The 16,200-nt window shown below is 37.7% G+C and overlaps 1 protein-coding gene across 1 annotated transcript; it reads left to right on the forward strand.

Moving 5' to 3' along the window:
• Window positions 1-5,520: 5,520 nt before the first annotated feature.
• Window positions 5,521-15,881, forward strand: LOC130297296 (uncharacterized). The gene is made up of 3 exons (XM_056549605.1): window positions 5,521-5,609; window positions 14,920-15,658; window positions 15,865-15,881. Exons 1-3 carry the CDS (start codon window positions 5,521-5,523, stop codon window positions 15,868-15,870), a joined length of 834 nt encoding a protein of 277 aa, XP_056405580.1. The 3' UTR covers window positions 15,871-15,881.
• Window positions 15,882-16,200: the final 319 nt, after the last annotated feature.

Here is a 16,200-nt window from a genome sequence, read left to right on the forward strand (position 1 = left end):
TTTAAAAATAATTAATTCTTATTTCTTTCTTTTAAAAACATTTCCAAAGTATCCTTCCCTCCCTTCCATATAAAAACAATGTAGAACAAAACAAGACTTCAAATGGAACCAGGATTTTCGGCGCTGACCATGGAAGAAATATCGGAGCCCAGGTAAAGGAATGAGGTTTATTAGCAACGCGTTTCACCGCGCTTGCGCGGCTTCATCAACGGTGAAACGCATTGCTAATAAACCTCATTCCTTTACCTGGGCTCCGATATTTCTCCAGAAAGGCTGCAGATAGGGGATAAGATGCCAGGGGCGGAGTACACCTTTAAGTCCATGTGGGCGGAGTGCATTCAGAGTATGTATCCAATGGATTTCTCGTTTTTTTTACATGCTAGTACGGTCACCCCCATACTTAAGGGGGGGAATATGATCTATAAGTGTAAACTTTAGATCACGTTCAGTATGGCCGGCCTCCAAGAAGTGTTTTGAGACCGGCAAATCTGAACGCTTTTGCTGATTGATACGGTTTTTAAACATTAAAGTAGTTTCCCCAATATAAATTAAGTTGCAGGGGCAACTGAGTACATAAGTGACATGGTCCATAGTGCAAGTCAAATAAAATTTGATATCATACTCTTGTCCTGTCCCTGGGTGTTTAAAAGTCTGTCCCTTAATCATATAGGGACAGTTGATGCAATTCCTGCATGGGTAAGAACCTTTAGATTGCACAGTCAGAAAGGATTGTTTACTAGATGTCTGAGAGGAGAAGGCAGCATTGACGAACAGGTCAGTGTGAATATTATTGTCAATAATGGATACCGTGGTGTCTAAAAAATGCACCGATTCTTGTGAGTACTCAAGTGTGAATTGTATACATGGGTTGATGGAGTTAAGGAAGTTGTGAAACATGTGTAGTTCAGATTCATTGCCACTCCAAATGAGGAAGAAATCATCTATGTACCGCCACCAATTCAACACCTGGTCGAAGTGGGGCGATACATAGATAGATGTCTCCTCCATGGCGCCCACATAAATGTTTGCATACGTGGGCGCCACGTTCGTACCCATCGCAGTTCCAGCGATTTGAGCGTACATTTGGTCATTGAATGTAAAGTAATTATTCTCAAGTACAAGAGTCAACAATTTAATTAAAAAAGTGTTTTTTTCACTGGAGAAGTCTGGTGTGATGGCGTTTTGAACTGCTTGAATGCCGTCCTGATTGGGTATAGATGTATATAGGCTGCATATGTCCAATGTTGCAAGTATGACTTTGTTTTGCAAAGTGACCTGTTGTAAGTGAGTGAGAAAATGGCTTGTATCTCGTATGTATGACTTTGCAGATGTGGCATATGTTCTCAGTACCTGGTCAAGGAATATAGAAATTTGACTGGTTACTGAATCCCTCCCGGAGACAATAGGTCTTCCGGGAGGGTCCAGTAAGGTTTTATAGATTTTTGGGAGAATGTATAGTAAAGGTGTTTTAGGATGTTGTACACTTAAATATTGTAATAATGGTTCATCAATGAGACCAGAGGCAAAAGCCGATTGAATTACTTGTACAATTTTCTGTTCAATAGAGCACCGTGGATCTTGTTTGAGTATTGTGTATGTGGATGTATCCTGTAACTGTCGCATAACTTCTGAGATGTATTTGGACCGATCCATGACCACAACCACTCCGCCTTTATCAGCGGGTTTGATGATAAGGTTGTGGTCATGGATCAGTCCCTGAAGTGCCAAATTCTGGGCTTGTGTAAGATTATATTGTTTGGTAGGTGAATTGATCCGAAGCTTATCCAGGTCACGTTTGATCAGGCCGTGGACGGTATCCTCCGCACTGGAACAAACGGGAGGCTGGAAAGAGCTAGGGGTTTTCAATGAAAAATCTGATGCTTTAAATGGTATGAGGTCTGACTGTGCTTGAAAAAAACACTTTTTTAATTAAATTGTTGACTCTCGTACTTGAGAATAATTACTTTACATTCAATGACCAAATGTACACTCAAATCGCTGGAACTGCGATGGGTACGAACGTGGCGCCCACGTATGCAAACATTTACGTGGGCGCCATGGAGGAGACATCTATCTATGTATCGCCCCACTTCGACCAGGTGTTGAAGTGGTGGCGGTACATAGATGATGTCTTCCTCATTTGGAGTGGCAATGAATCTGAACTACACGTTTCACAACTTCCTTAACTCCATCAACCCATGTATACAATTCACACTTGAGTACTCACAATAATCGGTGCATTTTTTAGACACCACGGTATCTATTATTGAAAATAATATTCACACTGACCTGTTCGTCAAAAGCACAGATTGTAACTCTGTTTTGAAGTACAATAGTCACCATCCAAGACACGTTGTTCGTTCCCTGACAACTAGTCAGATGATGCGCGCAAGGCGCATAGTCATCAGAGAATCCAACGTGTTACCAGTTTTAGATACCATGGCCAACAACTTTAGAAGCAGGGGATACCCTGCCCGTCTTGTGGAACAGAGTAAAACTGTTGTTCTCAACATGGACAGGGAGACTCTCCTACATTCAACAAGACCAATTAAAACTATGACACGTATACCTTTTGTATCCACGAATAACTGCAGTTCCAACAAACTAACAAAGACCATTAGAAAATACTGGCATGTCATCAAGAACAGTTATCCTGAAATAGACGACTTCCAGACACGACCTCTAATGTCTTTTTGCAGACCTCCATCTCTACGTAACAAATTAGTCAAGGCTGCCTTCTCCTCTCAGACATCTAGTAAACAATCCTTTCTGACTGTGCAATCTAAAGGTTCTTACCCATGCAGGAATTGCATCAACTGTCCCTATATGATTAAGGGACAGACTTTTAAACACCCAGGGACAGGACAAGAGTATGATATCAAATTTTATTTGACTTGCGCACTGACTCACAGAACGGCGTGCACGCTGTGTAGCCCGCAGCGGCATCACACGCCATTACAGTGAACTGTCTCACCCGGAAAAGCAAAGTATGTATGTTCCGCCTACCTCTTTAATATGAATATATGCAATTATGTTATTTTATGTAATATTGTGCACCTTGCATCAGGGCAGGGCATTTCACAACGATTGCACTTTATGTACACTGCCCTGACATGCCACTTGTATTTGCTTATAGCACTATTGCACTTTGTGATGTATACATTTTTATGCTGATAATACACAATGATTTTATGTAATTAATTATCTCACTGCTGTACAACCAATGTATAAATGCTTTGTCAGTACCACTTGTGTTAAGCTTGAGAAAGGCTGCAAGCGGGCAACCGAAACATCGCTATGCCGTCAGGCTAATAAATCTACTTTTGCATTTATTTTTGGTGTGCTGCGGAATTTTTGAAATTGACTATCTACCTTTGACCCGTCACCTGGGACAACAGACTGCTGGCACCCATCACCTGTTTCACCTTTTTTCTGGTTTTGCTGCCCCACAGTTACATTTATATTTATAATATAGAATCAAGTAGAAGCGGCACACCAGTATACCAATGAAAGCGTGGGTTTATTCACACATCTGTGCAGAAAAGCCTTTTCTGCACAGATGTGTGAATAAACCCACGCTTTCATTGGTATACTGGTGTGCCGCTTCTACATATTATCTGGGAGTTGGTCGGTTCCCGAAGCTTGGCACCCGGGCGGATCTGGAATCCTGGTGCACGGTGCTCCCCTTGATCTATTATTATATATATATATATATATATATATATATATATATATATATATATATATATATATATAGTGAGTTGCCCACCCTTCTTGCCTCTTTTACGATACCCCTTTCCTTTTTCTGAAAAAAAAATCATGTTTAACCATTTTCTTCATGGTAGTCTTAGGTTGGTGATATCTTTCATGTGTTTTATTACTTTCCTTACTGTTACTGGTTTTGTGTTTAGCTTGTTGGGGTCATTTGTTATTAAATTGTCCAGTATTTTGTAGAGGTGAGAACCTATTTATAGTATTTATGTTATATTCTACACTAGGTTCTCCTATTTCTTCAGTTTCCTCTTTTTGATTACTTATTTCCTTAGTCACTTCTCTTCTAATAACTGTAATTTGTGGTAAGAGTGGTTGTATTTTTCTAGTAGCTGTAGGTGGCGAGTCGTGTGTGGTTAATATGGATAAGTTATCATCCGTTATGTGTTCAATCTCAGTCTCTAGATCTTCACTTGCTTCATCTATGGTTTCAAATTCCATTATGTCAAGTAAGTTTCCTCGAGAGACCTGTGAATCATTATTAAAGAATCCCTCATACATTTGTGTTGTTTCTTCTTTATAATTTCTTCCTCTTTTTGTTTGATTCTATGTTTTATACTTTTTAATAAGTTTATTATTTCTGCGAGTCCTTTATAGGGTTGCAAATTTTGGAATATCTGTGTTATGTTTTTAGTATGTAGTAAACTACCGTAGATTTCCTTTTGTTTATAATAAACATTACTGCTTGTTTCGAATATTCATCAAACATGCATTCTCCATCATCAAGGGTGTCTGGATCACCCAAATCCCTAGAGATTTTTGCACAATTAGTCCAAGTATTTTTCTAATGTGGCCACTTCCCAAAGGCCCTCATCTTGGAAATTAAAAGCAGTTTAAGTTTTAATTCCATTTATGCTTGGGAACATTTCTTTGGTGTTTATTTCTTAAAATTGAATATATTTGTGATGTCAGTGCTAATATGTATTAGTGATGATATAGTTATAGATGTCCTGTGGTACTGGGAATGGTACCCGGACTATTAAATGTTGTAGTAACATAAACCTTATGTTTTTAGTTTATGCAGGGTGATATATCCTGCTATTACGTGAGACAGTAAGAATAATCTATTTGGATATTTCTTCACTTACTTAGTAGATGTGGTAGTACGAATGCTGTTGTCTAAAGCTTCAGTCCTTTGATGTGAACGTAGTTCCTGTGCTTGATGCAATGCTGGCCGGCGGCGTCTACAACTGGCAGTTCGTGCTCTGGTGGCATAGTTTAAAGGGTACCTCTCATCAAATAAACTTTTGATATATTTTAGATTAATGAATGTTGAATAACTTTCCAATAGCATGTTAATGAAAAATATGCTTCTTTCTATTGTATTTTTCCCGATCAGTCCTGTCAGCAAGCATTTCTGACTCATGCTGGAGTCCTAAACACTCAGAGCTGCCAGCCTGCTTTGTTCACAGCCAAACAGGCTGTGAACAAAGCAGGCTGGCAGCTCTGAGTGTTCTCCTTTGTGAACAAAGCAGACTGGCAGCTCGTAGTGTTTAGGACTCCAGCATGAGTCTGAAATGCTAGCTGCCAGGACTGGTAGGGAGACCCCTAGAGGTCATTTCTTCAAAGTGGAAAATGAAATAGAAAGAAGCATATTTTTTAATAGCATGCAATTGTGAAGTTATTCTGCATACATTAATCTATAATATATCAAAAGTTTTTTTGATGAGAGGTACCCTTTAAATGACCTACGGCTAATAGTGACATCACTACAGTACCCAGTATGGGTCAATGTAACGCATTTCGGAAATGACGATTTCCTTCCTCAGAGATGGTAGCCATAGGTTTCCGCTGTCTGATAAACCACAAGTCCCAGCAAGCCTTCAGATGTTAAACAGGTATTTTCTTTGTGCACATTCACTATTGGTGTTTGAATGGTCCATGTATACAGGGGTGAGAACAATTAGTTGTGTTCACATATATAGAAGGTTTAAGATAGGTAATTAGTTACTTGTAATCTTTCCGCTATATCAGTAATTTATTTAAGATACAAATGCTACCAGGCTTTAATCTAAATGCATTAGATTTTCTTCATAGGTTTAGACTATGCATTAATTGGGTCTGTATATTTTGCAGTGGAGCTTTAAGAATGGTATAGTGCTATTAACCCTTATTCCGCTTTGTATCAGAATATTGTATTTTCTCCAGTGTGTTCATGCTTAACCACTTAAGGACCAAGGGCGTACAGGTACGCATTTGCTCCCTGGTACTTAAGGACCAAGGGCGTACCTGTACGCCCGTGGGAATTTCGTTCCCCACCGAGCGCCGGGTGGGGACCAGACCGGGGTGACTGCTGATATCTATCAGCAGGCACCCCACGCAAATGCCCAGGGGGGTCATCAGACCCCCCCATGTCGGCGATAAGCGCAAATTGCTAGTGAATTCGCACTAGTGATTTGCGCCGTTCCTGGGTCATGCGGGCCTATGGTGACCCGATGACCCGGAATATAAGGGGGATCGTGGTTGTCTAAGACATCCACGCTCCCCCTGAAGGGATAGGAGCGAGGTGGCAGGGGTGCCACCCCTCCTATCCCTGCTATTGGTCACCAGAAGCGACGACCAATACCAGATCGGGGGCGGGGTGTTAACCTTCGGTTTCTCTGTTCAGCCCACCCACAATAGGTGGGGCAGAACGGCGAAAACCAAGAGGACCGACTGCAGAAGATCCACTTACCCATCCGGAGGCAGCGAGCGTCGGTGATCGGCGGGCGGCGATGTCGTGCGGCTGGATCGTACGGAAGCCGTTGAGTTGCCTAGAAACATCTGGAGGGCTACAGTCTGAGACCACTATACAGTAGTCTCTAAACTGTAGCCCTCGATGTTGCAAAATTACAACTCCCAGCATGCCCAGACAGCTGTTTGGGCATGCTGGGATTTGTAGTTTTGCAACAGCTGGAGGGCTTCAGTTTGAGACCACTATACAGTGGTCTCTAAACTGTAGCCCTCCAGATCTTGCAAAACTTCAACTCCCAGCATGCCCACACAGCAGTTTGCTGTCTGTGCATGCTAGGATTTGTAGTTTTGCAACATCTGGAGGGCTACAGTTTGGAGATCACTGTGCACTGGTCTCCAAACTGTAGCGCCAGATGTTGCAAAACTGCAAATCCCAGCATGCAGAAACAGCAAAAAGCTCTCTCGGCATGTTGGGAGTTGTAGTTGCGTACCTTCAGCTGTTGCATAACTACATCTCCCAGCATGCCCTTCGGCGATCAGTACATGCTGGGAGTTGTAGTGTTGCAACAGCTGGAGGCACACTGGTTGGAAAATACTGAGTTAGGTAACAGAACCTAACTGAAGGTTTTCCACCCAGTGTGCCTCCAGCTGTTGCAAAAGTACAACTCCCAGCATGCACGGTCTGTCAGTACATGCTGGGAATTGTAATTTTGAAACAGCTGGAGGTTTGCCCCCCCCCCCATGTGAATGTACAGGGTACATTCACACGGACAGGTTTACAGTGACTTTCTTGCTTCAAGTTTGAGCTGCGGTAAATTTTTCAATTTCTCCTGAGTATAGAAATACCCCATATGTGGGCATAAAATGCTCTGCGGGCGCACAACAAGGCTCAGGAGTGAGAGCGCACTATGTACATTTGAGGCCTAAATTGGTGATTTGCACAGGGGTGGCTGATTTTAAAGCGGTTCTGACAGAAACGCAAAAAAATAAATACCCACATGTGACCCCATTTTGGAAACTACACCCCTCATGGAACGTGACAAGGGGTATAGTGAGCCTTAACACCCCACAGGTGTTTCACGAATTTACGTTAAAGCTGGATGGGAAAATGAGAAAAAAAAAATTTCATTAAAATGCTGGGGTTACCCTAAATTTTTCATTTTCACAAGGGAAAATAGGAAAAAAAAGTCCCCCAAAATTTGTAACCCCATTTCTTTGGAGTAAGAAAATACCCCATATGTGGATGTAAAGTGCTCTGCTGGCGAACTACAATTCTCAGACGAGAAGGAGCGCCATTGACCTTTTGAAGAAAAAATTTGTCCGGAATTGAAGGCCATGTGTGTTTTCAAAGCCCCCATAGTGCCAGAACAATTGACCCCCCCCCCCCCCCACGTGACCCCATTTTGGAAACTACACCCCTCATGTAATGTATTAAGGGGTGCAGTGAGCATTTACGCCCCACAGGTGTCTGTCAGATATTTGGAACAGTGGTCCGTGAAAATGAAAAATGTAATTTTTCATTTGCACAGCCCACTGTTCCAAAGATCTGTCAAACGCCAATGGGGTGTAAATGCTCAATCCACCCCTTATTAAATTCTGTGAGGGGTGTAGTTTCTAAAATGGGGTCAAAAACCATTTCAGCAAAATTTGCTTTCCAGAAGCCAAATGTGACTCCTTCTCTTTTGAGCATTGTAGTTCACCTGCAGAGCATTTTACTTCCTAACATGGGGTATTTCCATATTCAGAAGAGATGGGGTTACAAATTTTGGGGGACATCTTCTCCCATTACCCTTTGTAAAGATGGTAAATTTGGGGGGGAAAACTGCACTTTAGTGAATTTTTTTAAATTTATTTACACATCCGACTTTAACGAAAAGTCGTCAAACACCTGTGGGGTGTTAAGGCTTTGAGGGGTGTAGTTTCCAAAATGGTAAGCCATGTGGGGGGGGGGGGGGGTTCTGCTGTTCTGGCACCATAGGGACTTCCTAAATGTGACAAAAACCATTTCAGAAAAACTCACTCTCCAAAATCCCATTGTCGCTCCTTCCCTTCTGAGTCCTCCACTGCACCCGCCGAACACTTGATATCCACATATGAGGAATTTCCTTACTCGAGAGAAATTGGGTTACAAATTTTGAGGGCATTTTCTCCTTTTACCCCTTGTAAAAATTCAAAAACTGGGTCTACAAGAACATGCGAGTGTAAAAAATGAAGATTTTGAATTTTCTCCTTCATTTTGCTGCTATTCCTGTGAAACACCTAAAGGGTTAACACACTTACTGAATGTCATTTTGAATACTTTGAGGGTTGCAGTTTTTATAATGGGATCATTTGTGGGGTATTTCTAATAAGAAAGCCCTTCAAATCCACTTCAAACCTGAACTGGTCGATGAAAAATTCCGATTTTGAAAATTTTGTGAAAATTTGGAAAATTGATGCTGAACTTTGAAGCCCTCTGATGTCTTCCAAAAGTTAAAACATCAACCTAAAAAAGTCCTATATACTGTGGTCTAAATAAAATTGGGGAAAACCCAAAACAACCACTAAATAACCTATAAATACGCCACTACAGCGTATAGGGTAAACCCACCAAAAGTAAAAGATGTATATAATAAAATGAATAGAAAATATATTAATCTGATAAATCAATAACCATACAATTTAATAAATATGATTTTATTTTACAAAAAATACATATATCATACACAAGCAAGAAAAGTTGGTAATAATATATAGCTATATAACATACATAAAAATAGTAATCATTAGCGCAATTTGATAATGTGTATAATTATTTAAAAAATATATTTTATATATACATATATATGTAAATAAATGAACTTAAAAAATGCAAAGGATAGCAGGGACGGGAAAGGGATATAAAAAAGGTTGTAAAGAAGGAAGACGTAAATGTCGGGGTCAACTGATCACCAATGGATCATAAAAGCACCTTTTGCTAAAAAAATACGTGCAATGTGACACTCAATTTAAAGCATAACAAGTGTATTTAACCTTAAAGATAAAAATGTATAAAGTGCAATGTGCAACACAGAGATATACGTGTATACAATAGATATAAAAAAGGAAAAAAACTGTGCAAGAAACCAAAAAATAAGGTGCTAAAAGTAAAGGTGTCAGAATGTAAATACTTGACCCCACATGTAAAAAGAGGATGGGTTCCACGTCCCTGCAATCACCTCCAACGCGTTTCACCGTGACCGGCTTTGTCAAGGAGTATGCATATACTAAATGGGAGCAAGGATATATAGGGTATTCAATAAAAAACTATTAACACACCTGTGGTATCAGGAAGCGCCTCAGCTAACTACCGGAAATGACCTACAACGCCAAAGATCTCTAGTGTCTAAAGGAACGCCCGGGCTACACAAAAATGGCACCCGACACCGTTCCTGCGCATGCGCGTCTGCATGGAAAAGATTTATATATATATATAGTAGGGGGAACAGAGACTCTGAAAAGATGGCGTCCATGGTCTATACTGCGCACCATGAGCAACGGCTACAAAAAAAATGGCGCCCGACGCCATTCCTGTGGATGCACATCTACACAAGGAATAATAAAAGGAACAGAGGCTATGAAAAGATGGCGTCCGTAATCTACACTGCGCATTGGGAGCAGCGGGATTGGATGGTTAATTCAATATAGTATATCATTCTAAACAGAATAGATAATAAATAGCAAGCTGAAACCGGACCATAATTCATAGAATAGATATATAATTAAGAATTTAAAATTAAAAACTGGCCAGGGAAGAGGAAAAGAGAAAAGGGAAAAACCGACCATAATCAATATAGTGATGACTTGATGCAAGTAATGGGTGAATTAGGGAAAAAATATATATATGTGATTCATACATGTGAACTCACAATAAATATGTGAATGAAATCAAAACACAATATAATGACAAATGGAAAATAAACATAATTATCCAATATGATTAAATATCAAAAAATATATATATATACATATATAAAGGATGAGATAAGAAAAAACAATAAAACATAAATAATGATAAAAAAATGAAAAATAAATAAAAAACAAAATATACATAAATACATAAAGATAGGGGGCCCCCATAAAAAAATAATAATATAAAAAATAAATAAATAAAACAGAGTAAATGTATATACATATAAGTGAACACACATAGTGTAATGTCCATATACATGGGTGCAATAATTGCATCCATATCTATGGATCCATATTACACATACAATTGAAAAATAATCAATAAATTAGTGTGAGTGTGAATATAGTGGTAATGAAACCACAAAAGAAAAATCAATCAAACAAAAAAGAAAAAGAAAGAGGAAGGACGAGGTAGAAAAAGAGGGAAGAAAAGTAGGCCAGATGGAATTCCTGAAAAAAATAAAATAAGGAAAAAGACAAAATTAATAACATACATGACAATAATTAGCAACACCACAAAAAGCGCACATTACAAAAGAAAGAATAAGATGAAAATATATAAATAAAATATGTATAAACAAAGACAATTAGAAAAAAATTAAATAAAAAAATTATGAGAACTGCCAAAATGAAATAATAATGATAATGATAATAATGATAATAATAATAACTATACATAGATGCATATATATATATTATATTACACGCATGTGCGTAGAACAAATGATTAATCAATATAGCTTAAAAGTATATATAAAGAAAAAATCTATACATATATAAGGAAATATAAGTAAAAAATGAAGATGTACCAAGAATAGAAACTAATACAAAAAGACGGATTAATACAAGAAAAGAGAAAAGAAGGAAAGAAGGATTTGTACTTACAGGTAAGATGCAAAACTGTTGATCTCATTTAGTCCAGCTGGTACTTTGGTGCCCAAGACTTCAATCCATCTGCATTCTTTTTGAGCGAGACGTTTTTTCCAATCCCCCCCACGGACTCCAACATATACTCGATCTATTCCCTTAAAGCGTAACAAAGATGGGTCACTATTGTGGTACTCTTTAAAATGTCTTGCCAAAGTTTTCTGATAGAATGGATCAGGACCATTTTTAGCAGATTTTATATCGAGTACATGCTCCCGTATTCTTCTACGGAATTCACGAGTAGTGAGCCCTACATAGATTTTGCCACACGGACAGATAGCAGAGTATATTACACCTTTGGTAGTGCAGTCAATGTGATGCGTTATTTTGAAACTTCTTGTGCCACTAGCATTTTCAAAAGTGGTACATTTTTCAACGTTTGAACACGCTACACTTTGAAAATCAAGCACAGGACCTGAAGGTACGTTTTCAAGAGAGGGGTTACAACAACACATGTATCGATAAGGCATATAGAAGAGCAAAAAATAGCAATCGCACACATCTGTTACAGGGGAAGACGAAACACGAGAAGAATGACTCTGATAATGTTCGGTTCATCACGAATTATCATTCCCACACATCGAATATGTTAAAAGCCATGGAGAAATATTGGCCATTACTTAGGACAGATCAGGTACTCTCGGGGTATATTTCCAACAAACCTACTGCAACATACAGGAGAGCGAAAAATATTAAGGACACCTTGGTACATAGTCATTATCTTGGATCAAATCCTCCTTCTACTTTGTTTGGGTCTAAGGTACCAAAACCGAAGTGGGGTACTACAACATGCGGTCAATGTGTAGCGTGTTCAAACGTTGAAAAATGTACCACTTTTGAAAATGCTAGTGGCACAAGAAGTTTCAAAATAATGCATCACATTGACTGCACTACCAAAGGTGTAATATACTCTGCTATCTGTCCATGTGGCAAAATCTATGTAGGGCTCACTACTCGTGAATTCCGTAGAAGAATACGGGAGCATGTACTCGATATAAAATCTGCTAAAAATGGTCCTGATCCTTTCTATCAGAAAACTTTGGCAAGACATTTTAAAGAGTACCACAATAGTGACCCATCTTTGTTACGCTTTAAGGGAATAGATCGAGTATATGTTGGAGTCCGTGGGGGGGATTGGAAAAAACGTCTCGCTCAAAAAGAATGCAGATGGATTGAAGTCTTGGGCACCAAAGTACCAGCTGGACTAAATGAGATCAACAGTTTTGCATCTTACCTGTAAGTACAAATCCTTCTTTCCTTCTTTTCTCTTTTCTTGTATTAATCCGTCTTTTTGTATTAGTTTCTATTCTTGGTACATCTTCATTTTTTACTTATATTTCCTTATATATGTATAGATTTTTTCTTTATATATACTTTTAAGCTATATTGATTAATCATTTGTTCTACGCACATGCGTGTAATATAATATATATATATATGCATCTATGTATAGTTATTATTATTATCATTATTATCATTATCATTATTATTTCATTTTGGCAGTTCTCATAATTTTTTTATTTTATTTTTTTCTAATTGTCTTTGTTTATACATATTTTATTTATATATTTTCATCTTATTCTTTCTTTTGTAATGTGCGCTTTTTGTGGTGTTGCTAATTATTGTCATGTATGTTATTAATTTTGTCTTTTTCCTTATTTTATTTTTTTCAGGAATTCAATCTGGCCTACTTTTCTTCCCTCTTTTTCTACCTCGTCCTTCCTCTTTCTTTTTCTTTTTTGTTTGATTGATTTTTCTTTTGTGGTTTCATTACCACTATATTCACACTCACACTAATTTATTGATTATTTTTCAATTGTATGTGTAATATGGATCCATAGATATGGATGCAATTATTGCACCCATGTATATGGACATTACACTATGTGTGTTCACTTATATGTATATACATTTACTCTGTTTTATTTATTTATTTTTTATATTATTATTTTTTTATGGGGGCCCCCTATCTTTATGTATTTATGTATATTTTGTTTTTTATTTATTTTTCATTTTTTATCATTATTTATGTTTTATTGTTTTTTCTTATCTCATCCTTTATATATGTATATATATATATATTTTTTTTGATATTTAATCATATTGGATAATTATGTTTATTTTACATTTGTCATTATATTGTATTTTGATTTCATTCACATATTTATTGTGAGTTCACATGTATGAATCACATATATATATTTTTTCACTAATTCACCCATTACTTGCATCAAGTCATCACTATATTGATTATGGTCGGTTTTTCCCTTTTCTCTTTTCCTCTTCCCTGGCCAGTTTTTAATTTTAAATTCTTAATTATATATCTATTCTATGAATTATGGTCCGGTTTCAGCTTGCTATTTATTATCTATTCTGTTTAGAATGATATACTATATTGAATTAACCATCCAATCCCGCTGCTCCCAATGCGCAGTGTAGATTACGGACGCCATATTTTCAGAGCCTCTGTTCCCTTTATTATTCCTTGTGTAGATGTGCATCCACAGGAATGGCGTCGGGCGCCATTTTTTGTAGCCGTTGCTCATGGTGCGCAGTATAGACCACGGACGCCATCTTTTCAGAGTCTCTGTTCCCCCTACTATATATATATAAATCTTTTCCATGCAGACGCGCATGCGCAGGAACGGTGTCGGGTGCCATTTTTGTGTAGCCCGGGCGTTCCTTTAGACACTAGAGATCTTTGGCGTTGTAGGTCATTTCCGGTAGTTAGCTGAGGCGCTTCCTGATACCACATGTGTGTTAATAGTTTTTTATTGAATACCCTATATATCCTTGCTCCCATTTAGTATATGCATACTCCTTGACAAAGCCGGTCACGGTGAAACGCGTTGGAGGTGATTGCAGGGACGTGGAACCCATCCTCTTTTTACATGTGGGGTCAAGTATTTACATTCTGACACCTTTACTTTTAGCACCTTATTTTTTGGTTTCTTGCACTGTTTTTTTCCTTTTTTATATCTATTGTATACACGTATATCTCTGTGTTGCACATTGCACTTTATACATTTTTATCTTTAAGGTTAAATACACTTGTTATGCTTTAAATTGAGTGTCACATTGCACGTATTTTTTTAGCAAAAGGTGCTTTTATGATCCATTGGTGATCAGTTGACCCCGACATTTACGTCTTCCTTCTTTACAACCTTTTTTATATCCCTTTCCCGTCCCTGCTATCCTTTGCATTTTTTAAGTTCATTTATTTACATATATATGTATATATAAAATATATTTTTTTAATAATTATACACATTATCAAATTGCGCTAATGATTACTATTTTTATGTATGTTATATAGCTATATATTATTACCAACTTTTCTTGCTTGTGTATGATATATGTATTTTTTGTAAAATAAAATCATATTTATTAAATTGTATGGTTATTGATTTATCAGATTAATATATTTTCTATTCATTTTATTATATACATCTTTTACTTTTGGTGGGTTTACCCTATACGCTGTAGTGGCGTATTTATAGGTTATTTAGTGGTTGTTTTGGGTTTTCCCCAATTTTATTTAGACCACAGTATATTGGACTTTTTTAGGTTGTTGTTGTTATACCCGTCTGGTAACACAGATTGGTCTTTGTTTTTCAGTCCTCACTGTGGTTTTCTTCTGATGGATTATAAGAGCAGAGATGCTATGTGGCTAGAAAAAGCCCAAAATATTTTTACTATTGAATCTACACAAGGAACAGAATCATCTCACAAAATTGCCTTAAAGAAGAATATCAAAAATTTGATGCATAAACGTACTCGTATATGGTGGAATAAAGTTTTTTTACAGAAATACTTAGCCAGTGGATTATTACCGAGAGGCCTTCGAGTACAAGTTTTCCCGTCCTTTCCTATACAGGATAATGAATTGAAAAATAAATGGGAGGAAGCATGTAATAAATGTTCACAGTCATTCCTGGAGTTATTAATTATACATAATAGCCAAACTCTGGAAATATTAGAGAAAGAGTTGGAAGATACACAGAAAACTTTTACAAAGGATTGCTCTAAAACAGAAGTAGAAACATTTAATAAAGAACTAGATGAGAATATGAATGGATGGGAGAAGGAAATACAGGAAGTAAAAAGTAAGAAATATCAAAGAGATTCAACAGATGCACAAACCAATAGAGTGTATAAATGGCGACAAAATCGAAACACCAATGGTACATTGAGACGAACATCCTCTGTCTCTTCAATTGCCTCTATGAGTACTGAGTCGGCTTCATCATCTACGTACAGACATCCCCATAGTAACAGGAAGAGGAAGTTCGAATATGGACAGAACATGAGGACACCTCAAAAAAGACGTCATCCGAGCTATAAGGAACAAAACCAGGTGAGTACCAAAGTGATTAATCTGTCTGACTACATACTCACTGAGGCACAAATTGATGTACTTAGTCTGGGGCTTACGTTTTGTCCTACTGCCAAATTTGATCAATTTACAGCTATAAAAGATTTGCAATTATTTGCTAGGAAATTAGTTTTTAAAAAAATCTTTCATGAACGACCAAATGCCTCACATCCTGATCTTTCTAGCAGAATTGACCAAGAAGCAGTCCGCTCCCTGATGGAACTCCTGGAGGAACAAGAACCCAAAGAGAAAGGTAAGTTTCCTGTGTCTTTGATTCCTAAATCGAAGCATTTCCCACAACTGGCACAATTTCCTGAAATAGACTTGTTTGTTAAATTAGTGACGGAGGAATTTCGTAGGATTCCGGAAACTCGTCAAAAAGATAATTTATCTCATAACCAACGAAAGGCTTTACAAGAGATACAGTCTATGAAAGATGTTATTGTGAAACCCTCGGACAAAGGGGGCAACGTGGTCCTTTGGCCACGAATAATGTATGAAAAGGAAATGTTTCGTCAGCTGAG

This window comes from Hyla sarda, chromosome 13, assembly GCF_029499605.1.
Source record: "Hyla sarda isolate aHylSar1 chromosome 13, aHylSar1.hap1, whole genome shotgun sequence".
NCBI lineage: Eukaryota > Metazoa > Chordata > Amphibia > Anura > Hylidae > Hyla > Hyla sarda.